This window comes from Leucopleurus acutus (genome assembly GCF_964270905.1).
Source record: "Leucopleurus acutus genome assembly, chromosome: 11".
NCBI lineage: Eukaryota > Metazoa > Chordata > Mammalia > Artiodactyla > Delphinidae > Leucopleurus > Leucopleurus acutus.
The window spans coordinates 6,397,817-6,423,425 of record NC_139152.1 but is presented as its reverse complement, the minus strand read 5'-3'; the positions used below and the strand labels follow the sequence as shown (position 1 = coordinate 6,423,425).

The 25,609-nt window shown below is 52.3% G+C and overlaps 1 protein-coding gene across 1 annotated transcript in view; it reads left to right on the top strand.

Moving 5' to 3' along the window:
- ANO2 (anoctamin 2) overlaps positions 1 to 25,609 on the top strand; it is a gene marked incomplete at its 5' end in the record, with an annotated part of 318,386 nt that overhangs the window by 31,249 nt on the left and 261,528 nt on the right. The window contains one exon of the mRNA XM_082849511.1: positions 25,402 to 25,500. Within this exon, the coding sequence (XP_082705637.1) occupies positions 25,402 to 25,500 (99 nt within the window). The remainder of the gene's footprint in view (positions 1 to 25,401; positions 25,501 to 25,609) is intronic.

Below are 25,609 nucleotides of genomic sequence, written 5' to 3'. Positions count from 1 at the left end.
TCTCTGCAAAGCCCTGAGATCAGCTCACCCAACGTGAAAGCTTGGGGAAAGCTCTGACACCTTGTAAAGCCTCACTCCTTCCTGATAACTTTCTATATGAGTCAGGGGCCGCCCGGAGTGTTTACGCTCTGGACCCGAGGAGCGGGGAAGGAGTGGTGGCTGCCACTGGCTTTGTGAGCTCCCAGGCAGCCAGGGCCAACTGGAGAGGTCAACCCCACCAAAGGAAGTTTCGTCCGGCTTCCACGGAGTAGGAATATTAATCTGACACGAGGCCAGAGCAGGCTGGAGCAGAGGGAGATGAAATAGTGGAGCAGGAATGCAGTGCTCTCTTGGTGGAATCAGGCAACGGACGGCTGCAGCAAATCAGAACCAGATTTCTGAACATGGCTCGGATGGTGGTGGATAGGGAGGTGGTGGTCGTGCCTGGGGGTCCCCTCCGCTTCTCGCTAGCAGCCCTGCCCTGGGGCCGCGTGGGTCCTTTTCTTCACCAAGCTGGGAGAGAGAGTGGGCTTGTGGACCTGCCTGCTGGCTTCCTTCCATTTTTGTTTGGTCCATTTTCTGTCCAGATGATCGAGAGCAGCCTGTGGGCCCAGCGTGTTGTCCTAGGCCATGGGTCGTTGAGAAGGTCCTAAATAATTGCTGTTTCCTTCCAACGCACCTTCCGGAAGCAGGGGCTGAGCGCCGCCACCAGGGCCCCTGGGACAGCTTCCTGGTGTTGGAGTTGCTGTTGTCTGCCCCCCGCCTCTGGATGATGCAGGAGGTGCCGGCTGTCCCGGGCCGGCACAGAGATGGGCCTGGACCCTGGTGATCTGACCTGGAGCTCAGGCCACCTTGCGCTCTGCAGTGAGTGCTGCGGCTCCAGCAGCAGGAAGGATGGGGACGGGGGTGGGGTGGGGGTGGGGCGAGAGGACACGGTTCGCACTTGGCGTGGCGTCAGCCTGCGTGTGTGGCTGATCAGGTGGGCGAGGATGACGCTGAAATCCAAGCTGCTGCTCTGAACGGATGCCGGTCATTTCATGCTCGTCTCTCATGAATTTTACAAGGTCCTGTGGCAGCAGCCCACGCTGGCTGTGATCTAGTGCTTCCTGGCAGCGTGACGGGTGACAGGCCCAGATTCGAAATGCCCTTCCCTTGATTTACTGCCGGCAGGGCTGTATGAAGTCAGAGTTAAGTGGTCAGGGTCTGGGGGTGGGTAGCCGGGTTTCCCATCTCCATTTTTTTTTTTTTTTTCTTTGTGGTACGCGGGCCTCTCACTGTTGTGGCCTCTCCCGTTGCGGAGCACAGGCTCCGGACGCGCAGGCTCAGCGGCCATGGCTCACGGGCCCAGCCGCTCCGCGGCATGTGGGATCTTCCCGGACCAGGGCACGAACCCGTGTCCCCTGCATCGGCAGGCAGACTCTCAACCACTGCGCCGCCAGGGAAGCCCTCCCATCTCCATTTTTTACCACCTACCTAATCTTGGGCCACATTTTAAACTTTCTGTGCCTCAGTTTCTTTCTCTGTAAGATGGGGATGATAATATATGCTTACCAGGGCTGGTGTTGGGATTAAGTCAGATGATGCGTGGGAGGGGATTCGAGAAGAGCCTGCCACCCAGGGGCTGAAATTCAGAAAGCGCCGTCCTGTCATTTCTCCTGGGCGTTAACATCTTTGTGAGATTTGCAGCTCTAACCGGCTCTCCAGGTTACAGGCACGATGTTACAGAACTCAGACCTTTTGGCTAGGGGAAAAGCCACGGTCCGTCAACGTTAGCCATTAAAATCATTCATTATAAATGCCTGGTACTGTTTAAAGTACGTTAAATAAACCCAGAAAATGTCAGAGCTAGAAGTGACCTACGACCTCAGTCATCTCATCCAAACCCCTGATTTCACAGAGAAGCCAAGGCCGCCAAGACCCCGATTCCAGGCAGTAGGAGAGCAGGGGCTTGAAGACCTGAATCCCCAGCCCAGCACTCACAGCGCTTCCCCGGGCCTCTCCTCGAGCTGGGAGAGAGTCCTGCAGGACAGCCAGAGACCCGATAGCCAAGCCGACATCAAACACACGTGTGTGGCACAGACCCACCTGAGGGTCTGTGCTGTATTTCCAGTCAGTGGCATCAGTGACTGAGCAAGAGAAATTGCTCAGGATGTATATTAAACAGACAGGTAAGTGACATTTCTGTGACCGTTTGTGCAGAGTGGTTGTGAGTTGGTGAGTCATCTCTGGGGCAGACGGCATCTCAGGTCCGGGGCAAAACAAAGTGGCTGGACCTGCCCCTGCGGGCTGGGCATCTTTCTCCTTGGGTGACCCTCTGCTCTGCTGCGCTTAGGGTAGGCTCTGTACCTGAGCCTCAGATGTCCAATTGACCTCAGTTTCCAGCCCCCTCCCTAGCTGGGGACCGACAGGCAGCCGGGGAAGGGCTGACTGCGCCTCTGTGGGACTTCAGGCTAGAAAAACTGTGTGGGCCCGTGGCCTCAGGGGCTTCCAGCAGGGTGTGTGGTGGGCAGTTAACCTCCCTAGTGATGGGGCTCACGCAAACCCTAGCGGGAAAGCCACAGGGGCCGTCTCTGTCCGCTGCCCCTCTCTGCTTTCCTGCGTCCCCATCCAGCTCTTAGCCTCATCCTCTTCTTGAGAATTTCCCTTTCGCCACCGCCTCTTCTGCCCTCCTGCCCAGCACCTTTCCAGCAGACAGCCCTCTCCAGAGACCACTCGGCAATGCCCCCGACCCCGGTGTGCGCAAGGTTTGACCCTGGCCTTTTCTCCTGGGTCTTCATCCGCTGCTGGGCTTTGAGTCAGGAAAACAAAGGCAGCTCTGTGTGGGCATGTGGGCGACTGGGCGCTCTCCTTTCCTCCATTCCTCTGCTTCTCCCAGGTGGCTCTCTCAGACCACCCAGCTCACGGCTCTCCCATCTTTTGATGTCGGTTTCCTCTGAACCTTGGAAGGAAGACCCATCACATGGCACTGGTCCTTTGGCCACTAGTCCCTCTGATGTCTGACCAAGCTGTGAACATCCTCAGTCCAGCTGGCGGGCCAGGACCCGAAGCTGGCACTGTCCCTACTCCCTGCCTGTGGGGAGGCGTGCAGAGCCTTGCCTTTCTGTTTGAAGATGTCGTTAAAGGCCACAGCTTTCCAAATTCCCTTCCTGGAGAAGACAGAGGAGCAGAGAAGATTCTGCAGTCAGGTGGTCCCAGGGAATCACTCCAGACTTGAGTTTCCCATTTGTAAAGTGCAGACCGCATCGAGCGGATGCGCTGGGGCCCTGACAGAAGCTCGGGTTGGAGAGGAGCGTTATTTCTTCCAGACCGTGAGAGAGGTGACGGGCTGTAGTGACGGCCCCTGATACAGGTCAGGGCTGTCTAGGATGGCTGTCCTGAAACCCCAATATGAGATGCTTCTGCCTGTGACTTTCCTTCCCTTTCTTAAAGACCCGCAAAGAAAGGGTCTCCACATTTGTTCTCAATGCTGTTCAGCCTTCCTCTTTCAATAGTGGTTTCCACTTGGAAATCTCTTTCCCAGTCACCCACCCCATCCCACCCTCCCTCCCAACCGTAGTCTGAAAGAGTTAACTCAGTCCTCAGCCCCTGCCAGGAGGTCTCTATGTGCCAGTAGAGTCAGCCTAGTGTGAGCATTATTGAAATCGCTAATTTATTTCTATAGCTTCAGTCTCCAGCCTGGAGTGGAACAGTGAGACCAGAAGTGTTCCAGACACATTGTTTCATAAAGGAACATTCCTCCAGCTGAACCGTATGGCTGTTGGATTTTCTGGTTTGATCGGTTAACCCTTGGAAGTGATTCGGATTTCTCTTGTTCGAGCTCGTGGGACTGTGGGTGGGCAGGTCTGAGGGTCCATGAGCCCCTCTCGTTGCTGTATCATTACTCCCCTGACCCTGACCTCTTATCTAGTCAGAAGGTTTAACCTCTGTGACGTTGTCTTCCATTGGAGAACTGGTTAAAGACGTAACTCTCACAAAAATGAGTGTGCTGTACGGTCCCAGGAGAAACGACAGGATTGCCCCTTCTGAGTTTCAACCCCGCCGGCCTTGAGAAGGCTGTCGATTTTATATTGATCATTGGGTTTGATCTGATGCGTCTCACAGAGACTTGGCCCCGCGGTCGGTTGGCAGCAGCTGTGCCGATGACGGGTTTTTCCGTTCCCCCCGCCAGATGCGAGAGCTGGTGGGGTAGGCGCAGACGTGCTCCTCCCTTCCTTCTGGCACGTCTGATTTGGATACACGCATATGTGGGTTTCTTTGTGTTACTGATGGCATGCTTTAAAAATTGCTCTTGACATACTGCCCGAGGCAGGGGGACAGGTGGCATGACCTCTGGAAGACCCTTCTTGGTACAAGAGCTGTGAGTTCTTTTTTCTTGTTATTCTGTGGACTGTACAGGTCTTTCTTTCTTTCTTTCTTTTTTTGTCTGGAGATACAGGTAGAATACTATATAACTTAGCCTGGAAGGGATGCCCTGAGGTCACCTGTGTCCAACTCTCTGGCTCTGGATAGAACCATCGCAAATACAGTCTATGATGCAGAAAGCGGGTTCATTTGGGGGGAGTCAGTATCCATCCATCCATCCATCCATCCATCCGTCATTTATCAAATAATTGCTAAAATCTAGGAACTATGCTAATATGCTCCCTATTATTTAATTCCTTTTGGTTTTCTATTCAGTGAGAATAGAAGACCATTCCAGTTCTTTTTCAACTTGATCTTTCTTTTGCACTTGACACAGTTGACCCCTTCTACCTACTTGATATTTTTCTTCCTAAGGTTTCCAGAGTCTGTGACGTGATGTGTCCCTGCATGTCTGCTCCTGTGGGCATCCTTCTTCTTCTCTTTCATGTGTTCTTTCCTCCTTTCCTACCGTTGGAGTATCAGTGTCTTCAGAGTTCTGTCTTCAGCTTTCTTTTTCCTTCTGCTCTTTAAACACTCTTTCTGGACAATTTCAGCTGTGTCACCATGTGTAAGTTATGATCTACCTGCATATGATGACCCTCAAATACTCTTATTTAGCCTGCATTTGTGCCGTGTGCTCCCGGCTCTTACATCTGTCTCCTGACCATGAATGCCTGCATGTCCAGAAGCATCTCAAACTCAGCATGTCCATAAATGAACTCGGCATCTTCTCTGTCAAACCCGTACCTTCGTGATTCCCCGTCTTGGGGGTGGTCCTGATCATTCTCCTTCTCAACCATGCCAGGATCTGGAAGCCTCCTTAGGCATCTCCTTCCCCTCACACCCATGGATACTAAGTCATATCAGTCCCATTTCCCATATCCGTTTCCACTGCACCTTCTCCATCGCCACCATCCTGATTCCAGCACTCACGGTCTCCCCTTGCGTTACTGCAGTGTCTCTTAACTGGTCCCTAGATTTGCGCCTTCCAGCCATCTGCGTGCTGTATCAGACTGATCTCATGAGGTGCAAATCTGATCAAGCCAATTCCTATTGAAAATCTTTCAGTGACTTCCGAGCACCTAAGAATAAGTTCACACTCCTTAAGCACGTTGTAGCAGGTTTCTGTGATTCACCTCACTTCTTTGCTTTATCTCCACCCTCAGACTTCGCCTCCCACACACACCTGAGGCTCCAGCCCTACCAAACCACCTGCCACGCTGCCTCTGCCTCTGCCTCTGGGCCTTTGCCCGTGCCCTTCCCTCCACCGGGAACGCTTTTCCCTCCCCCGACGTGCTGTTCTTAGCTCAAGCACCGTCTCTCCTGTGAAGTCTTCCTTGACCTCCTGGGCCCCTCCTCCCGACGCCCGTGGGACCCGGCACCTGTCGTGATACTCTGCTTTCACGTCTGTGTCCCCACTAGACAGCGAGCGCCTGGCGGGGCAGGGGTGAGGGTGGTGTCTCTGTCCCTGTAACCCCAGTGCTTCGCACAGGCGTGGCCTGGAGAGAGCTCGGGAGCTGTTCCCGGCTATACAGCCCCTCTAATTTTTCCTCATCTAAAAAAGGATTATCCTGCTTCCCTTATTGTAAAAAATAGAGCGAAAATACCTCAAGCATCGTCTGTGTGCCACAGTGCCTTCTACTTCATAGAGAGGCATGATTACTGTCCACTGTTACAGCAGGGATTGTGACACATTGCAAAGGCCAAACGGTAATGTCTAAGGTTTAGAGTGTACGTTCCCTGACGCACGCTCTTCTTGGTGCTTTACGTGTATCGAGGCACTGAATCTGTACAATAATCTTTTCAGGTGAATACTTTTACTATTTTGTAGAAGGGTAAACTGAGGCACAGGAAAGTCAAATAACTATTTCAGGGTCACACACTTGGTGAATTGGTGGCTGGGGATTTGAACCCAGGCAGCTTTGCTCTGTATTACGTGCTCTTAACATATTACTCAGTTTCTCCATATTACTCAGCCTAATAATGTTTCTAGTGAATAATGGTTTTCTAAGGCTGCCATAAAATATTACCTCAGACTTGTTGGCCGAAAACAACAGAGATTTATTCTCTCACAGTTCTGGAGGCCAGAGTCCAAAATTGAGGTGTCAGCAGGGTTGGTAACTTCTGGAGGTTCTCTCCTGGCCTCTGACGACTGCCAGTCTGTGCTGTCCCGCGGCTTGTGGCCTCACCACTCCAATCTCTGCCTCTGTCCTCACGTGCCTTCTTTCCTGTGCGTCCTTTTCTCGTGTGTATAAGGACACTAGTAACTGGGTTTAGGGCCCACCTTCATCCATGTGACTTCACCGTAACTGGTTACACCTGCAGCGACCCTCTTTCTAGATAAGGTCACACGCTGAGCTGCCACGTGGACATGAATTTGGGGAAAGGCACTGTCCAGCCCATTATAATAACCACTGGCTCTTTATTTTAAAAAGGGAGGAGTGTTTATTTACCGTCATTCCAAAAATCAAGGGAAATAATTAAAATTGATATTATTATTAATTATTTAATTCTTATCCAAGAACCTGAACATATATTAGAACACGATTCTGACCGGCTTGGGCCGCGGCCGGACAGTGGGACCCTACTTCCCCCTCAGCTGGTTCTGGCCCTGCCCAGGCCGGACGCCGTGGAGGCTTACCCGCACCCTGGCCCTGGATTTCCCTCTAGTCAAACGCCTTCGTCCATTCCCCATCTGATGTGGCCTTGAGTTCTTTTACTTTTCTCGTTTCTCTGCTCTGAATGGGCTCTGATTTGTCGGCCCCCTTGAAATGCATCCACGAGAACAGAGACACAGTTTCTTCTCTGTCTTTCTAGTTGTGGCCGAGGTCCTGTGGGCTTTTCATGGCGGCCGCGTCGTGCTGAAGCCCAGGCCTGGTTCTGCCTCTCACCGCAGTGATTTTGAGCCTCTCTGTGTCCTCTTCAGGATGGGGATCATTTCACTTGATCGCAGGGCAGCTGAGGGTCGAGCGGCCCGACGTGTCTGGATGCACTCTCACTGGCAGGGTGTGGCTGTGCCGGGGTCGAGACTGGGCGTCTGCTGCAGGTTCAGATGAAAGGCTTTGGGCGCCCGCAGCCGTCTGCCCTCCATGGTTGACCCCAGTCCCAGGAGGGCTATCAGGCGGGGATAGTTCGCGTGGGAGGGGCTGGAGGAATGGGTCCAGAAGGTGGAGTGTCTGGTCCAAACTTTTGATCGGGAGATGCGCCCTTTGATGTAGCAGAATGGAGTTCCCCCAGGAGCAGGGCCGTGGCCAGCGGGCCCGTTCGCCTCCCCTGCGTTCTCCGGCAGGTACGGCGCAAACTCGTGTGTCTGGGTTTCAGCCCAGGGCCATCCTCCCGTTAGGGCTCGTCCGCCTCTCGCTAGCTTGTGGCTTGTCCTAGTTGACGATCTCCCTAGCTCATGAGACGTGACATGTGCCATCAGGTCAGAGCATTAACAGGACACGTTCATTGGTCACCCCCTATATACAAGGCACAGTATTAGGTTCAAGAGTGAAAAGACATCAAGCAGCCCTCAGGAAGCTCACCCTCTAGTACAGCAGACAGACATGGAAGAGTCACGGCAATGAGAGGAGGGCCAGGTGGAGGTGTGACTGCCAGTAAGGCCTGAACTAGATCAAGGGCCGGCAAACTAGGTCAAGGGCCTACAGGCCAAACTCAGCCCACCGCCTAGTTAGGTAAATAAAATTGTGATGGAAATTTGGTGCCTAAAATGTATTGTCTGTGCTTTTCCACTTCCACGGTTGAGTGGTTATGACGCAAAGCCTACAGTAGTTACCATCTGCCGTTCTATAGAATGAGCTTGCTGACCCCGTCCCAGATGATGGGTTAGCAGGCAGAGCTCCGAGTGAGAAACAGACGCGGACCTCATCCTCAGGGGCTCTCTGGGGTTTCGTGTGTGTGCAGCTAGCACATGGGATTTGGAGAAAGATGACCTGAAGGAGTGGCTGGGGGGGAGCTGTGGAGGCGTGTGTGAGGTTGGCCTGGGAATGATGTCAGAAAGCTTGCAGGTGGGCAGGAGGCCTGTGGGGCTGGGAAGAAGCTGGGTGCCCGGGGACACGCTTTCACAGGCGCACAGAATTGCAGAGAGAAAGAGAGAGAGAGGCCAAGGCTGGGGCCGAGCCAGCCCGGGAGGCTGTGAGAACAGGGGTGGCATGGGTTCAGTGTCAAGCATCAACGATGCAACTCAAGTTGAAGGGTCCTTACGGGTCACGTGACCCCAACCTTCACTGAGTAAGGGAAGGGAGGGGTGGGAGGGGAGGGAGGGGAGGGAGGCCACGTCTCCGAGCTCATCCAGGTAGAGGTGGCAGCTCAGGTGGGCATCCTGCCTTCCTCGCCGATGGTGAGCTGAGCCCTGGGGCCCTGACCCTGTGACCTAGCTCTTAGGGGAAGGGGCTGAGAAGCGTGGCTCCTCCTCGACAGCCCCCCCTCTTTTAAAGGTTCTGCAGCCCTCAGACTCCTGGTCTTTTTTCCGCAGTCTGTAAGCTACTCGAGGGCAGGGTCTGTGTCTGGTTCCTCTTTGTGAGTCCCTCCTTGTTCATACGGGGGACCCCGTGGGTGTGGGAAAGCGCTGAGCTCTGAGGCCTGGCCCTCCGCCTTGGTTGCCTTGGGGGTAAGGCGACATCACGAGGTTTCCGAGGCTGTCCCTGAGTCCTGGCCGGATTTGCAGTTCCCCGTGCGGTTAGTCACACGCGCTCTGGCCACCTGCAGAGCTTTCTTCCAAAATGCTTCACCACCCCTGAGCAAGGAGCTTCTTTACACGCTGAATGTCCCCCACGCAGCCCCATCAAGTCGGGGAGGCATCGGTCGGGATGCCACGCGTCTTCGGTGATCCACGAAAGCACCTCCTTTGTCCCGACGTGTTGGGGGAAAGGCCGAAGAGCTGCCAGAGAGGATGCTTTGGCTCAGCCCGTCCCTCATCCACGGAATGTGCTCCGCCCGCCTCCTTCACGCTTCCAGTGGACTCCCTGGGTTCCCCTGGGTGCTGGGCCGGCTCCAGCCCGAATCCCCCAGCGAGGCGGGGACGGCAGGGACGTGGACGGGGAGGGGAATGCAGTGCAGAGCCAGGTGGACAGTGTTTGCCCGCAGAGTCCGGCAAACGATGGACACTGTTTGCCGTCTGCATGGCAGCCCCGAAGCTGTCCGGAGTCGGAGGCTTAGCTGGTCCCGCAGGAGAGCTGGAGGATGACACAGGCCAGAGTTCAAGAGCCGGGGACACCAGGTGTCCTGAGGGCGAGAAAGAAAGGGGGCTGCGTTAGGCACTTCCGGGCGCAGTTACTGAGTGCTGACCCGGCAGGGCCCCTCGCTTTCAGCCCTGCTCCTGGCCTCATTTATCTATAGTAGCATGGAAATGCGACACTTACAGGAGCCTCGCTGACCAGCCCAGGTTACCAAACATTGAAAAAGAAAAAAAGGCCCCAGTGCAAAACCTGTCTCGGAAGAAAACACATGGTGTGCACCTGCCACGTGGGCACCGTGGACAGTGTCCCCACACCTCCTCACATCGGCTGTTCACGGTGGCCCCGTGAAGGGCGGCATCTCCCCCATTCCATGGACCAGGGCTCAGAGAGGTGAAATAACCGCCAAGGTCATACAAGGTCATAAGAAAAATCCTAGGGCTGTCTGGTTCCGGATCCTGATTTTTTTGTTTGTTTGTTTTCATTATACCAGCCTCCTCCTGGGACCAGGGGCACCTTCTTTTCCTAAGAAAAAGACTATTTAGGAAGCCTGTCCAGAGTCCTGGCAGGACTGGCCCTCTTTGTGGGCAGAAATGGGGGTTTGGGTAGCATGATTCTTAACAAAATTGAGATATAGTTCTTGTGCTGTCAGATCCACCCTTCTGAAGTGTGGAGTCCAGTGTTCACACTCACCGAGCTGTGCAGCCCTCACCCAGGCGGTGTGATGTGAGCTGCTTCAGAAAGGCCCCTGGACCTGCACCCCCTCCCCCATCAGCCTCCTTGTACGCTGAGGTCTGCTGTGAGTCGCTGGCCAGGTACAGCCTTCCAAGTCGCTGTCTCGGTTCAGCTGGTGGAATCAGACCTTCACTGGCCTGTTATGCCTCAGAAGGGTGGCCTTGTCATAGACGGACAAACTTGTCACTTGGAAGTCCCTGCATGTGGGCACCTGAGTTTAGACTATGAGCTTCCTGAGGACCTCCCAGGGCCTCCATTAGCTGGAAAGGATGTGGGTTCAGTGCTGTGTGAGAGTCAGCACGTAGGAAAGCCCAGGTCACAGACCCTTCAGAGCAAGGCCAGAGGCAGGTGGGAGGAGCCTAGGGAGAGCGCTCAGAAACAGCCGGCTCCCAGGACGAGGAGAATTGAAAACACATTTTCCCCTTGTCTCACTTACCTGGACCTGGTTAGAGCCGGCTGCCATCCCGGGACTAGTTTGTGGACTGCTTCTCTGGTTCTCTTGGTGGCAGAATGGACAAAAAGAGCATAGAAGATGCTGCACCTCCAGATTTCTCTGGCCTCAGAGACAGTCATGAGGCGCCCTGAGCACGTCCTGTGTGGGAGGCCTGGGGAGGGTTCTGAGTGGGTTATGCTGGCCTTTGCAGCAGCCAGGGGCTCCTTGTGTGCTGGGACTTCAGGAGACCCGGATTCGTCCACTGCCCTCTGGGAGGTTCCTGCCAGTCCTCCGTTGGCTCCATCGGTCCTGGTGGACTGTGGAGACTGCTTACTGCACTCCAGGTGCTAATGCTTGAACGAGACAGGGGCCAGTCTTTAAGACGCCATCCTTCCACTTGATCTTTTAAAAAATATAGATATCCCTGGGGCGGTCTGCTTTGGCTTACTCGTCACTTACAACCCATGTGGATGACTTTTTCAGATTACATTCTTGAGAGCAAGTTTTGCTTTGGGGCCGTGGAAAGGACACTAAGTGGTGCTGCCCCCTTTCTCTCTGGCCCTTTTCCTGTGGATCAGCATCCGGGGTTAAGACTGGGGCCACAGCCAGCCCGTATGGTATCTTCATGCCAGTTGGAAAAAAGGCTGTCTTCCTCAAGATGCTTTCCTTCCATTTTTGGAAAATTGTCTTAATATGATGGTTTTATTTGATCAAAACTTTACTGCCATCACCAGAAAGCTGACCTAGTAAATAATGTGACTCTAAGATATCTTCTTTATGGTTGGTGCCCCCTTACCGTAGCATCTTTGTGCAGTGCGTGACCTGCACAACTGCACGTGGCCACGTTGGTTAGGATAAGCACTTGGTTAGGATAGTTACCCTTCTTGCTGGCTGGGACCTGCTGCATTTCTCATCCAGCAGAGTGGTGTCTCCCCCTGAGTAGGGCCTTCGATCCTTTCAAGGTTTAGAATACGAGGACAGGGGTGGGAGGCGTGGGGAAGGAGACAAGAAGAAACACGGTTCTATCTAGATGGTGTAAGTCTCTGTGACTCCCGGGTTTTCCCAGGAGGGTGGGAGCTTCACAGCCTGTCAAATTACATTTGCAGTAGACGGACGGAAAGGCCAGTTCTTGAATCTAAAATGCTAAGAGAATTCCTGCCCTTTGTGAAGTCAAAGGATCTCTCAGTGGGACTGGACTTTCCGAGCTCAGCCCTGTCATTTTATAGGTAAGCATAAGCCGAGCCCAGGGAGGCACAGGTGTGACACCCAAGGCACAGATGGGAAGTGGGGAGCTGGCACAGGGCCTGGGTCTCTGTGTCCCGTCAACTTGCCCCTTGTCTGTCCCCACCCCCCTCTTGGGGGCTGAGTGATGCTCGGATAGTGTGGGTCCGAGGAGTGGGAAAGGCCGTGGGCTCTCTCTCCAGGGACCTCTCAGAATCGTGAGTGTCCTGTGGGCTTGGGTTCGAAGGAATCTGCTTTGCGTAGAAGGCACTCGAAAACCACCTTCGTCCCCGGCCTCTCCCAGGGAGGTTTTCCAGCACTTTTGATGTTTATTTCCCCTCCTGTTGTTCCTGATGCCAAAGGAGACTGAGCTTCAAAGCAAGTGTTCGGTGTTGGCTTCCTTCATCCCTTAAAACACACACGTTTGACGAGAATTCATGGCTTTAGGGGGGCTCCTGCCCTTCTCCATGGGGGCTTGACTTGGCAGTGGTCCCAGCAGCAGTGAGGTTTCTCTGCAGGGCCAGCGTTCTACCTTCTTCTCCCGATCGCTGTTGATCCTGGTTGTTGGTTATGAAGTCTTCATGTGAAGGGAGGCGGGCACCCCAGGGAGACCACTGGAGCCTTGAAGAAGCCACTGCCCGCATTGTGGTGACGTCAGAAGAGTCGCTGTCACACGAGGCGGTGGGGCACGTGCCTCATCGTGTGGCACATGCCACATGCGTCCTTTGTCCTCTGGCTCCAGGACCCTGAACAGCGTCTGGTTTGTGTTCTGACCCGCAAAGGGTTAAACAGACAACATGCATTGACTCGGGGGCACCACGCACTAAGCATCACGCCAGCGTCAGGGGCGTAGAGATGAAGACGGAGACGCCTCAGATGTGATCTTGAACCACGAGGGCTTGCAGACAGAAATCCTCATCTTTCCTGTGTTGCTGGAGATGATGCAGACCCTCCTTTCTGTTGAAAGCCTCCCCCGGACTTAGCGCTGATGCCGGGAGGAACTTGGTGAGCTGCAGAGCCAGAGCGTTTTCCCCCGGGGGGCTGAGAGTCTGGTGGAGACTGGGGAGTCAGATGTGGAAAAAGGATGCCCACCAATCAAACATGGGGCCACTTGTCACAGACGAGTGACAGGTGAGCAGTCCGGGAGGGCTTCCTGGAGGAGGTGTGAATGGAGGCTCACCTTGGAGAGTGCTGCTCAGCCCTGCCGCCTGGGCCCCGGGCCTGAGTCAGCCACTGCTGCACGTGCCCCATCTGGTCTCACCTGCAGGCTTGGAGCTCGGCTTGCTGCTGCTCCCCTCTTGCTCTCGACACTTCCACTTGCCACCTGCCTTTCACCTACCCCAAGCCCTCAGCGCCTCAGGCTTTTCCCAGCTTCCCTCTCCTCCCCCCAGCCCGGGTCGATGTTTCTGATTATTCCCCTCAGTTAGAGTTACTTGCATTCTTCTGCATCGACTCTCATTTTGTTATTTCCTGTCCCATATTTTCTAAATCCCCAGGTCCCTTCTCGTTTATTTCCCCATCCTCTCTGGTGCTGTTCGCAGCACCGCCCGGTTTGTTATCATCTGCAGATTTAATTAGCGTGGTTGATGACCCTTTTTTCCAGACCCGGGGCCGTGGGGAGGGGCGGGCGGCCTCCAGCAGGGCCGGCTCCGCGAGGTGTGTGTGCAGAGACTTGCGGTCGAAAAGCCTGTTTTGGCCACGTAGAGGGGATGTGTTCCAAACTGGGCTCTTGGCTCAGAGAGGGAAAAAAGTGCCCCGGGAGCCAGGTTTTTCTGGGAAAGAAGGGAGGATCCTGGAAACTGGATTGCACAAACCCCCTCGATTCAAATTCCTCTGGCCGGAGGGCTCCGCTTGCAGAATCCAGTTATTATCGGCTGGAGCACCTGCTTATCCTGAGCCGGGCACCGGGCGAGGTGCCTTTCTCATCTTCTTGCTGATCTTCACAAGCACGCTGTGGGCCCCCTGTGGCTTCTGGGTTATTATTTTTCTCTTTTACCTAAAAGGAAACTGAGTCTCAGAGAGGCCGCTTCACACACCCGGGATCGCACAGCGGGTAGATGGCAGAGCGGGGAGTTGAAGCTGAGCCTCTCTGAGCTCTTCCTTCAATGCCCTCTGCTTCTCAGGGACCCCATCTGCTTTACCCCCGGCCTCCAAACCGCTCTAGGCTGATGGACTATTTTCACGGTACTCTTGGCAGATGGGCCAAATTCTGGATCTCTTTGGGAGCCCACACAACAAGCAGCTTCCCTCTTCTTTTTCTCTCATCACCGTCGATGGGTCTTTTCCTGAGTGTCCCCCGATCAGTGCATCTGTGTCGAGCCAAGATCTAGGTTTTAGTTAATCGAATAGCCTTTACTCATGAGCCGACTTCTCTAAGCTCTACCTTAATATCTTTCAAGGCTGAGTCTGGTGGGGAGGGGGGCGGGGACAGGTGTGATAGGCGCTCACTCCGGCGTTTAGGTCAGGTCTGACGTTCTGTAGGTAGCACAGGGGTTTCAGCGTCCTCTCTCTGAGCTGCAGAGCAGCGATTCCTGATGGAGCATTTTCCTCAGGGAGGATCATTTTTCCTTGGGTGGGACTTCCCGGTACTGTGAAGCACGTTTGGCATCCTTCCCTCCATCCACTAAAGGGTCGTGATGCTACCTGGTCATTGGGACAAAAAAGCTGCCACCCATTTCCTAAGGGGATGGTACAACTCCTGTGGTTTGCACAGCAGAGACACAGAGAACATCTCAGGGCCAAGTGGGGGTGGGCAGGTGGAGCTCTGGCCTCCAAAGGTCAACGCGGGTAGCCCCGTGCAGTATTTGGTGGGAAGAAAGGGTTCTTTGGCCGAAGAAAGCTTGTAACTAGGTTGCAGAAGATTTTACAGCTTCTTTGTACTTGTTCAAAGTCTGCCTCCCTGTATGAGACCTCAGTTACGAAGGGTTAATGACCCCGAGAAGGAGTCGTCCGAGCCGTGCCTTCAAGAAACCTGCTTCCTCTGACCTGGAGGAGGTCACAGCAGCACTGAGAGGCTTCTCCTTTATTCTGCTGACCATGGCCTAGACCAACCCCAGAGCAGATGGACAGTCACTGCCTGTCTGCTGCACTTCTTGGTCTTGCTAGAAGGTGGGAAGCGTTCCCTACTCCATTGAGAAGGTGAAGGAGGAGGGCATTCTCTCAGGGTTCCCTGATGGGGGGGACTTTCATTATTCTTTATCCTGGCAAAGGTATAATGAATCCAGGGGAGTGCACAGGGCTGACCCACAAGGTCACTATTGTGAGCTTCACGGGCAACAGCAGCATTGTGGGTGGTGTGTCCAGCACGGGCTGCATCTCAACCCATCTGCGCTCCACTTCTGCAGCCTCATCCCACTCCTCTTGGTGCCACCCACAGCCTTTTGTACATGGAAATCCCATCACGGTGTTCGAAGTACCACTCAGGTTCCCTCTCCTCCAGGAAATCCTTTCTGGCTCCTCCAGCCTGGAGTCAGCTCTTCCACGGGTTTCTTCTGTCATTGAGAACTCCTGGTCGCATCGACAGAAAACCCAACTCAACTGGTTTAAGCAACAAAGGAAATTTATAAGCTCATGTAATCAGAAAGCCCATACGTAGGTCTGGTGAGGACTAATCTAGCAGCTCAAATGAGGTTCCCAAGGACCCCCTGTTTCTCCATCTTTCTGCTCAGCCTTTTGCAGGGTCCACTCCATCCTCTACTTACTCAGTGGTCCCTTGGCTGACCCAGGGCTTCCGCCGACTGCCACTCTTCTCCCCAGAGTTCTGGCAGAAAGAGAAAGCTGCTTTGTCCCGAAACCCTAGCCAACATTTCCTCACGTCTTATAGGTTCCGGTTGCATTACAAACATATTCCAGAACTAGTTGTTGTGGCCAGGGGGATGGGTATGCCGATGGGCTCAAGCTAATTGGTCTGATTCCTGGAGTTGACGGTGGGGCCAGTTCTACTGAAAACATATGGCTGAGATCCGGGAAGAGTACTTCTCTGGGCGCAAAATCTAGCAATTATTGATGAGTGAAAGGGGAAACGGCCAACGAATGAGCATTGACTAGTCGTCCTGTCCATTTGGACATTAATCACCCCGGTCACGATGTTATTCATCTGTCTTGTGTGTTAGATATCATTTATCTGGTTTTTAAGGAGACTGGGAGCCGCAGGATGGCTTGCATTTCTTCTGCGTGCCCTTAACTCTTAGCATATTGCTGGTCACACCGTTGTTACCCGATAAATACTTGTCGAATTGAAATACGATGGGGTGATTGAATAGTACGAAACAGTGGAGATATTCCTTAGGGGAGAGGTGAGTCACTGCTCAGACAAGGCAAGGGCACATCTTTTGGAGGGAAGGCGAGGGGAGTTAATGACTGAGAGCATGAAGGTTTTATAGAAGTGTCTTGAGGAGGGAAGACAAGTATCTGAATCAACACATCACACAAGTTTTGAGTTAGGAGGAATACGAGAGAGATGGGTACTTTGAAAGGTAACGTGATGGGCTTTTAAACTCCTGGAAATGCTTTTCTCTGAGTGGGACATTTATTACACGGGCCAAAGGAATGCAGGTCCGGAAGGAGATACTGGGCATTCCTGCCCAAAGGTTTTGCTGGCTGTTGAATGTAGTGGCGCTCACTGGTGGTCTGTAGGGAGACTGTATGATTTATTGTCTAATCTGGGACAGTTTTGGTAATACTGAAATGCTGCACTGGATAGAATGATGAGGCAGAAGACATGACCTGGGACTGTCCCAGCCCAGCCAGGACCCGTGAGTCATCTTTGGTCCAGGTCTCTATCAGCGGCCCAGCTAGGCGACCCTCTGCCCCTGCTCTGCAGCTGCCTTTCACCTCTCTGGGCTTTGACATGCTTGCAGGGTCCTGGTGGGGTGAGAGGTTGCTGAGAGCTGCTATTTGCAGCATCTGATTCCACTTGGGAGATGTCGACTGTCCAAAATAGTTCTCCTGTGACGAATAGGAAAGGGCGGCATTTTCCTCCGGTCTTTCCTCCGGTTTATCTGTGACCTTTTCCCCTCTGTTTGGGGCTGGGCCTCTGTGCTTGGGGCCTGGTCTTGGGAGAGGCGCCGTGCTTTCTGCCAACATCTTCAGGGCTTATGGGTTTTTATCCTCTTCTGTGGTAGAAGTTGGGTCTCTGGCTCCTGGATTCCGTTCCGCCTGTTACTGCCCACATTCTAAATTCCCAAGGGAAACATTCTCCTTTAACTTCACTTGGGGGTGTTCGGAGAAGCCAGGGACTATTGCCACGGTGGGCTCAGCTCTGATGTCTCTCAAGTGGGATCCAAGGAGCGTGGTCGCATCCCTGTGGAGGTCAAGGGCATGTGCCCTGTGGCCCAAGGGGCAGCAGGATGCTCTGCACTTTGAGTCCCAGGGCAGAGATTTGGCACGGGCTGCCCTTGACCTTGCTCTTAAAAACATCCTTTCATACACAGCTTAGAGTTTGCAGAACACTTCCCTGTGTATCATCTCATTTGATTCTGTTACCATAGAGTCAGTATTAGCTTTTGAATACCTATTTATTAATTAAAAGCTAACAGTATATAATATATTTTAAATAAATAACATGTCTATGTAACATAAATAAACACATTTTATATGCTATAAATGACATTTTATATGTTATAAATAACACATTTTAATGAAAAGTAATATTTTTCAAAAGAAAAAAACGGTGAGAAATGTGGCGCTGTTTTACATTTTTGCAAGTCTTTATTCCCTAGCCTTATTGAGGTATATTCGATGTATAATAAACTGTACCTATTTAAAATGATCTGATCTGTTGAGCTTGGGCATATGTACGAACCCATGAAGCCATCATCATACTCAAGACAATGAGTATATCTACCACCCCTGGAAGATTCCACGGGTCCCTCATACAGTCCCTCCTTCTCTCCTCCAGGTGGTATTACTATTAATCATTTCAATTATTTTAACATTGCCTATGAGTTTCAAGAGCTTTGGTGACTCGCCAAAAATGGTATGGCTGGGAAGTGACAGAGCTGGGGCCCAGGACCCAGTCAGTCTTCGAACCCTAATACCCATGGCCTTCCCATGACCAGTCTGTCCCATAACAATGGTGAAGATTTCCCCCATTTTCTTCTGTGGGTTTTTGAAGTGGAAAGAAGCCCAGGGAACACTTAATCCCACTCTGTTGCTGACTCCCCATGAGGTCCCCGTCCTTCCAGAGTGCTGGGCTGCCCTGGGGGCCCCTGTGGGTCAGGGATTAGGCGGGGAGCTGGCTGTCTCAGCCCTTGGTGTATCGGAGGGTCTGACTCCTTAATTTTTGCTGGGTTCCCTCCTCCCCAGTTTTTCACCTGGGCTTGAGAAGAGGTTTCCTGGGTGCCAACTGTGGGGAGTACAGTGATGTGCGATGCACAGTTTAAAGACTGTGCTACCAGGTCCAGAGGTCATCTCTTCTGGGCGCCTGTCCATGTTGGTAGCACAGAAGGCCATCCCCCACTTCCAGGAACTTTTGGTGACAGCTGTTTCCTTTGACAAAATCATGACAAGAGTGGGTGGCTGAGTTTCCATCGCCGTAGGACCCTGGCTGGGTTGTCCCCAGTCTTTGCTTGGGAAGGAGAAGCCTTTTCTATAAGAGCAGTCTTGCTACTGGTACTTTTTTGGGGGGCGGGGGTGGTCCCTGGGGCAGGGTTCGGTGGGCCTTTGGTCCTGCCCCCGTCTTTGCTGATCACTCACCCATCCTCCCCTTGGCCTGGGGAGGAGAGGGTTGGAGGGGAGGGTCATCTGGGGCCTCCCGGGAAAGCAGGTTTTCACCTCTTCCTCCTCCAGTTCTTCCCTGCACTTAGTTCCCAGCCACTGTGTCTCTGGGTGGCCCAGGCAGACCCTGCTCCCGGACCATGGGTTGGAGGTTCCTGAAGGAAGTTAAGACTTTGGTCTTAACGATGGCACAGGTAGACCAGGGTGTTCCTCCATGGGGCCGTTGTGAGGACCTTCTCATTTTCTGCTCTGATTTCCTGCTCTCAGGGCTACACCCCACATTCCTCCTTGGTCTGCCCCAGCCACAGTCTCAGTACCGCCTGGTGTAAGTCCTCCAGCTGCGTGGACGTCAACCTCGGTGATCTGAGAACATGGGAGCCCCTGCGGTTTCGTCTCACCCTCCCCATGGGACCGCATGCCCTTGTTCCTTGCGGGTCCGAGGTGACCCAGGTTGGTGATATCTGGGAGGCGTCTGCCCCTCTTGGTCCCTCTCCATCATCTCCCTGCCCCCGCCCCGCCCCTGGCAGCCCGCTCCAGGCTGCAGCTAGTGTTCTCACGGCAGGCTGGGCCCAGAGCACACGCAGGCGTCCAGGGTCAGCACCGGGCTGACTTGGCCGGGCTGCGGGGAAGGAGGCTCGTGGAGTATCGGGTTCCAGCGTTTGACGGGGACTGCCTCCCATTCACTCTCGTCTCTCCGGAGGGGGGACGTGGTCTGGTGAAGCCACACGCGATCTTTGGAAGACAACGAGACGTGAACCATACGGAAAATCTCACCAGGAGTGAGCGGCCTCCGGTCCCTGACAAGGGCTTTGAGCAGTGGCTGCAGCTCTAGGGGGAGGTGTGTGGGAGCGTGGCTCCCCCCACGCCCAGTCCCCTGTCCCCCATCTGCTTAATCTCCCGTGTGTGGGGCATAGCACTGCCCTGGACGGGTTGGGAGTCCCCAGGGACACGTGACGCTATCCCTCACAGGCACCATGGCATGGACCCTGATGTCAGGAGGCCTGGATTCCATTCCTGGCTCTGCTGCTAACTAGCTGTGTGTGCATAACCCAGCCGCTCGGCCCCCTGAGCTCCGAGGTCTTCATCTGCTGCTTGAGAAAGATGTGAGGCGTCTCTGGAGGCCTCTTCAACTCCAGCATCCTTTGGCCAAGTCAGTTCCTCTTCAGAAATGCACCGTGGTCGTCAGCTGACCCTGCTTTGAGCCGTCAGCATGGGGGTGTTGAATGGTACGCGGAAGTCTGATGCCTGGAAGATAAAGAGACCCACGACTTCTACATTTGAAGTGTCCTTTATTCTTCAGAGCATCCCCGATTCTTCTCCTTAAGGTTGCGATACCCTTACGAGCCTATAAGGCAGAGAGGTTCCAGGTACGTCCAGCTCCAGTTCAGTTCAGGCTGTTTTGTGAACACCAGGATGAGCTCATGCTGATGCAGTAGACCTCTAGGGATGGGAGCAGTGCCCTGAAGATGCAGTGAGGACCCCAGGGCTACTGAGAAGAACAGAGGCGACCTCCCGCGAGGTTTTTATATAAGGTTCCTGGTCAGGTGGAAACTTGAACAACTTTAGTTGTGGGCATAAGACGAAGATTCAGAAATGACACTTAAGGGTAGCCAATTTTTAGAAATTGGTCACAGGATCTGAACAGAACCAATGAAATCTGTGTGTGTGTATGGAAGTTGTAAGACGTAGTTACCGAGCATTTCCTGTGTGCCAGGGGCACGGTGGCTGCTGAGGGCAAAGCAATCAGCAGGACAGACGCAGTCTTTGTCTGCATGGAGCTTAGGTCTGGCCAGGAAGCCAGGCATTAGACACCTGCTTACAGTGAGTGCAGGAGTGGTTAGTGCTAGGAAGGAGGGGGATGGGAGCTGTGCAGGTCAGAGGGGGACCACGCAAAACTCGGGGCTCAGGGAAGCCTGCCCCGAGCAGGTTCTGAACTGAGAAGCTGGCTGGACCAGTTGGAAACCAGTGAGAAGGGCTGTGTGTCTGGAGTCCAGGGAGGGCGGGAGGGGCTGGTGCCTTAGAGAACATGCGTGTGATCAGGTCTGCTGTTGGGTCAACTTGAGCGAAGAAGGGAGGAAGGGAGAGACTGGCGGATGAGTTAGGGCATGGGCTCAAGATGGGGACCTGACTCTGCCTCTTGTGAACTCAGGTTTCCGTTGGTTTACTTAGTGATGAAGGAAACCAGCTGACACACCTTGAAAGACACTGAAAGAGCTGAGAGTCAGGTGATGGTTGAGGACTATCATCTCCTCTGACCAGAGCACTGACAGCCTCCTCTTGGGTGCTTCCTCCTGATACCCAGGAGCCGGAGAAACAGAATTTGTAGGGTTGTATGAACATGGAATCATGGGGAAAAGAGGTATGTAGTTTTGTGAGCTGTTTCAGTTGCGCTGGAGGGACGTTCCTGCCCCATCGTGTGTTTCACGTTTGTTAGCCCTGGGGTAGAGCATCCCCAAGATGGAAGGGTTTGTGCTTTCTTAGGGAAACCTTCGCGCACTGGCTCTCCTTTCTCTGACGACCAGAACCAGATCATACGTTTCAGCTCATTTTACATGAACTTAAATTGTAGTTGCTTGATGAGATTTGGGGGCCCCTCCACTCGCCCTGATTACTTAGTTATGAAACCTCTTTTAGGGATGGATTATATGCTCTCATGCCTAATCTCTTATACTTCGTGTTAAGTTTTGTGTTGGTTTCGGAAAACAATGCCTTCTGACCGTGTCCTCAGATTCTAGAGATGAATCATACTTGGAACCCATGGAGTTCTTTAGGTCCATGGGACATTCTGAAAATCCTATAGATAAAAAAAACTTTAAGGCAGTAAACAAACCAAGATTTTAATCTAACAGGAACGGTTTTCCCCAAGTCTTTTCTATCAGTTGCAGGAGTTCTGTGAAGACCTACTCTGTGTCCAGCCTGTGCCAGGTGCTTGAGGGACACAAACGAAGTGTCAGGTACTGTCCCTGTAGTCAAGAAGCTGCCATTTTCGTTGAGTAGAGCGAATCCCCATCACTGCAGTGGCTGACTGACATCTACTGATGGAGAAACCGAGGCTCCCTTCGTTAAGTGACTTGCCCGATGTCCTACAGCTGTAAAATCCAGGATTCAGATCCCAATCTATTCGAATCCAAATCCCAAGCTCTTTCTGTTCCCCTCCCATGCCTAAAGGAATCCAAATCCAAGGTGGGATGGAAGTTAGCTGGGCCTGGAGAACAGGACATTTTTTTTTCTTTTTTAGTTCAATTTATGTTAACTTCCAATTTTTCGATTTCTGGGTTAGTAAAAAGAGCTTCTGCATTTGGTGACGGTTCTGCTGAGGGATTTTCAAGTATTTGTTTGTTTGTTTCCGGGAGACATACATCTCGGTGTTCTTCTTATGAGAAGGTAACAATGTCGCACGGCATGAAAGAAACATGGTTGACTAGATGTTAGCACCAGCGCAACTGCATTCCAGCTTTTATTTTCCTTTGAAACAAGTTCCATTTGTGCAGAATGGCGAAGCAGCATGCTTTGCTGGAGGGAACGAATGCCCCGACATTGGGGAACAATTTTACATCAGTTTAATACACGGTTGGGCTGCAATCGATAGAGCCTCTATAATCGTAGGGGCTAAACAAGGTGGAGTTTTACCTTTCACATAAAAATCCCAGAGACAGCCCAGGGTGGCGGAGGCACGCCGTAGAGTCAGGACCCAACGTCTCTCTTGGTACTTTTCTGGCCTTGACTTTGACCTCGAGGTCTAAGGCACTTGTATTCGTGTTTCAGGCTGTAGATCCAGGGGTAGGGAAGAGGATGAAGGGGCAGAAGTAGGCCCCCGCGCTTGCATCTTTGCAGGGACCTACCAGGGGCTGCTTCACCCCTCCACCTGTACCATGTAGGCCAGGAATGAGTGTTACGGTTACACCTAAGTTCAAGTGGGATGCAGTCTTCATTCTTGAAGGCCATATGCTTAGTTAAAAAATAAAAGGAGAATGGCTCTCAGGGGACAGCTAGCAGTCTGCCACCAAGGCCACGGGTGGACCCTGGCCCTCCCAACCCCTTTCTCAAACATCTGCAGCCACTTAATGGACATTTGGTACACACTTGAGGCACCGCTTCCAGATAAAGTTAACGAAAAAGGGGTTCATCACAATTTAAAAACAAAGATGAAACCAAATATTTAAAAATCAATAATAGTCACGATTTCATCTTAGTGAGAGGGATGGTACTGTCTGCCATCTTTCACTGAAAACATCATTTCTGGGGCCATGATGGAGAGCTGGGGCTTCAGGTCAGCTTCACAGATGGTTTCTTTTCTTCCTCTTTCTTTTCGCTAAATTAGAAAAGCTAAAATTACCGTTAGAAGTAGCAGCAAGTGATTGATGACTCTGTCTCGTGGTCCTGGTGTTGCGGCCATAGGTGGACAGAGAAATCGGGGCAATTTCTCAGTGAAAGCCGGTTCCAGGGTTTTGTCGGAACTGTGTCCACTTGGGAGCTTGAAGGCTCCGTGTTTCAGCTTAGGACTGCCTCTTAGATTCCTCCCACCCTTTGATTCAATTTTAGTCTAAAAGGCATGTCTTTAAGTTCTGTTGCAGCCCTCGCGTGTGGTTTTTAACTGTGCGCAGTAAATGTCCTGTCTGTCTTTGGGATGAGAGGAGAAAACCACCAGGTAGAGCATAGACTGCCTGGATTCGAATACTTTGCAAAATCATACTACCTGTGTAACTTTGGACACATTATTTGAATTTTCCCTGCCTCGATTTCCTAAACAATAAAGTGGAGAGTGATAGTACCCGTGACCATAGTACGAGCCAAAGCACACAAGCTCCCTGCCCTGTCCGGCCACACGATTCACGCTCAGTGCAGATGCGTCACAGTGATGGGTATTATTTTCAGGTATTTGTCAACTCTAGACCATCCGAGACTTTCAGACCACAGTTCAGTCTTCCTGCGAAATCCTGGTTTCTTCTTCATTCTTCTCCCCAAAAGTCCCCGAAGTGGGGGGAGCTCCTGGACGTCTGAATTATTGAAGACGTGGTAGAGTGCCTTCAGAATCAGAGAGACAGTCTTCACTTGCATTACGAGCATCATAAAATGTCTTTTTATCTTATTCATCATCTCAAAAACCCGCGTGGGCCCCGTTGTAGACAGTGCACTTTGGTGGGGAAAGCCAGTCTTCTCCCTGCTACCTGGTTCTCTGCCTGGCACACGGGGGGATGTGCTCAGATGCCTCCACTGGCATCTTCAGTGCTACACTGAGACCGAGGGCGTATCGACGGAGACCATCTGGTCTTCGCAGACGACTTTGCGGAGGATTGTCCCTGCTTTTCTGTGAGCAGCGTCACCCTTGCTGCATGCAGGGTTGGGGCCTCCTCAGTCCTGGCCTCCGTACGGCCTGCTTCACGAGATGCACAGGAAGCCAGCAAACCCGCCTTTCCCCCGTAGCGTGGTCTGCGGGGGGCGAATGCGACAAGAAACTGAGAGCGCATCTCTCTGAAGGGCACACTCACCAGGACCCGCTGCCCACTCCGCCCTCGGCAGCTGTATCCTGATTGTCAGTGGCGCTCGGGCCTGCATCACATGGGTTTCTGTGACTCCCGGCAGTCGTCGGATGAGGGGTTTTGCCATTGGCTTGTCCTGCGTCCTTTGTGAACACAGCGTTTGTAACTCATTTTGCAGGTGGTTTCAGAAGCTTCACGCCAGTAATGGGGCTTTTGCCCATTTTTCCTGCTTGTTTTGGTCTTTTTTCATTTAGTGACAAAATGAATTAAAGTGTTGGTTTTTTTTTTTCCTTTGTGTGTGAGGTTTTCTTTGAAGGTGAGAAGAAACCGATGGCTTCATGTTGAAATCTGACCAGTTTTTATAGCATACCCTGTGCCCTGGGCCAGACGAGCTGCTGAGTCAATGAAACCTAATTTTCAGATATTCATCGCTGTGTTTCCTTTCCTTACTTTCCGTTTTTGGGTGAAATCAGTGCACTCACAGAATGACTTGTCCTGGGACCTAGATTCAGAGCTGTATTCACACGGAGCCCTGCCCAAGATTTATGTTTACGATATTATACTGAGTTGTGTCATTTACATGATTAGTTATGTCATTACTTTTAGGCTCAGATGATCCACTTTTGTGATTTGGGCTATGACACAGCGAAATAGTGGAACAAAAATACAAACTTAACAATGAAAATATCTGTATGGAGACAGGTTCCAGACTGTTCACTGAATCCAGCAGAGGTAAACTGACTAACTGCTGTAACTACTAAATATAAAATAGGTGATGAGAATATACCGTTCAGCACAGGGAATTATACCCATTATCCTGTAATAACCGATACTGGAATATAATCTGCGTAAGTACCGAATCGCTATGCTGTGTACCTGAAGCTAACACAATATTATAAATCAGCTATACTTCAATAAAAAAAAAGCGTTAATGGGATTTCTGTGAAAATTATAATTGCTTGCATTGCAAATCTCTGAACACAATTGTTGTAACTCCGCTTTTCCTCTGAAGTCACCGAAGCTCCAGGGAGCACACTTTGGGGACCTTTCCCTACTCTGGATGAGAGCATTTCTAGACCAGAAGTGGTGAATGGGGTATGGGTGGGAGGGGGCTGGCCCTGGGTGAGGTATAAAGAGAACAAAACCCAGAAACTGAAGAAACAACAGGTCTGGGCTTCTTGTTTGGGAGAGTTGGGGAATCAGGAATTTAAGCTATGTCTCCTAAGTGTTTCTCTTTCTCCTTCCTCGTCCCTTACAGAGTAAAAGCCAGGGCTCCGTCTTTGTCCGGATCCACGCCCCATGGCAAGTGCTGGCCCGAGAGGCGGAATTCTTGAAGATCAAAGTTCCCACCAAGAAAGTATGAGCATGTTTCTTCTGGGTTTGGGGCCTCCCGAGGGCTGGCTGGATGTGTGAATAGCTTCGGGAACAGGGCCAGGTGGGACCTGGGTTCTGCGGAGTTGGAATCA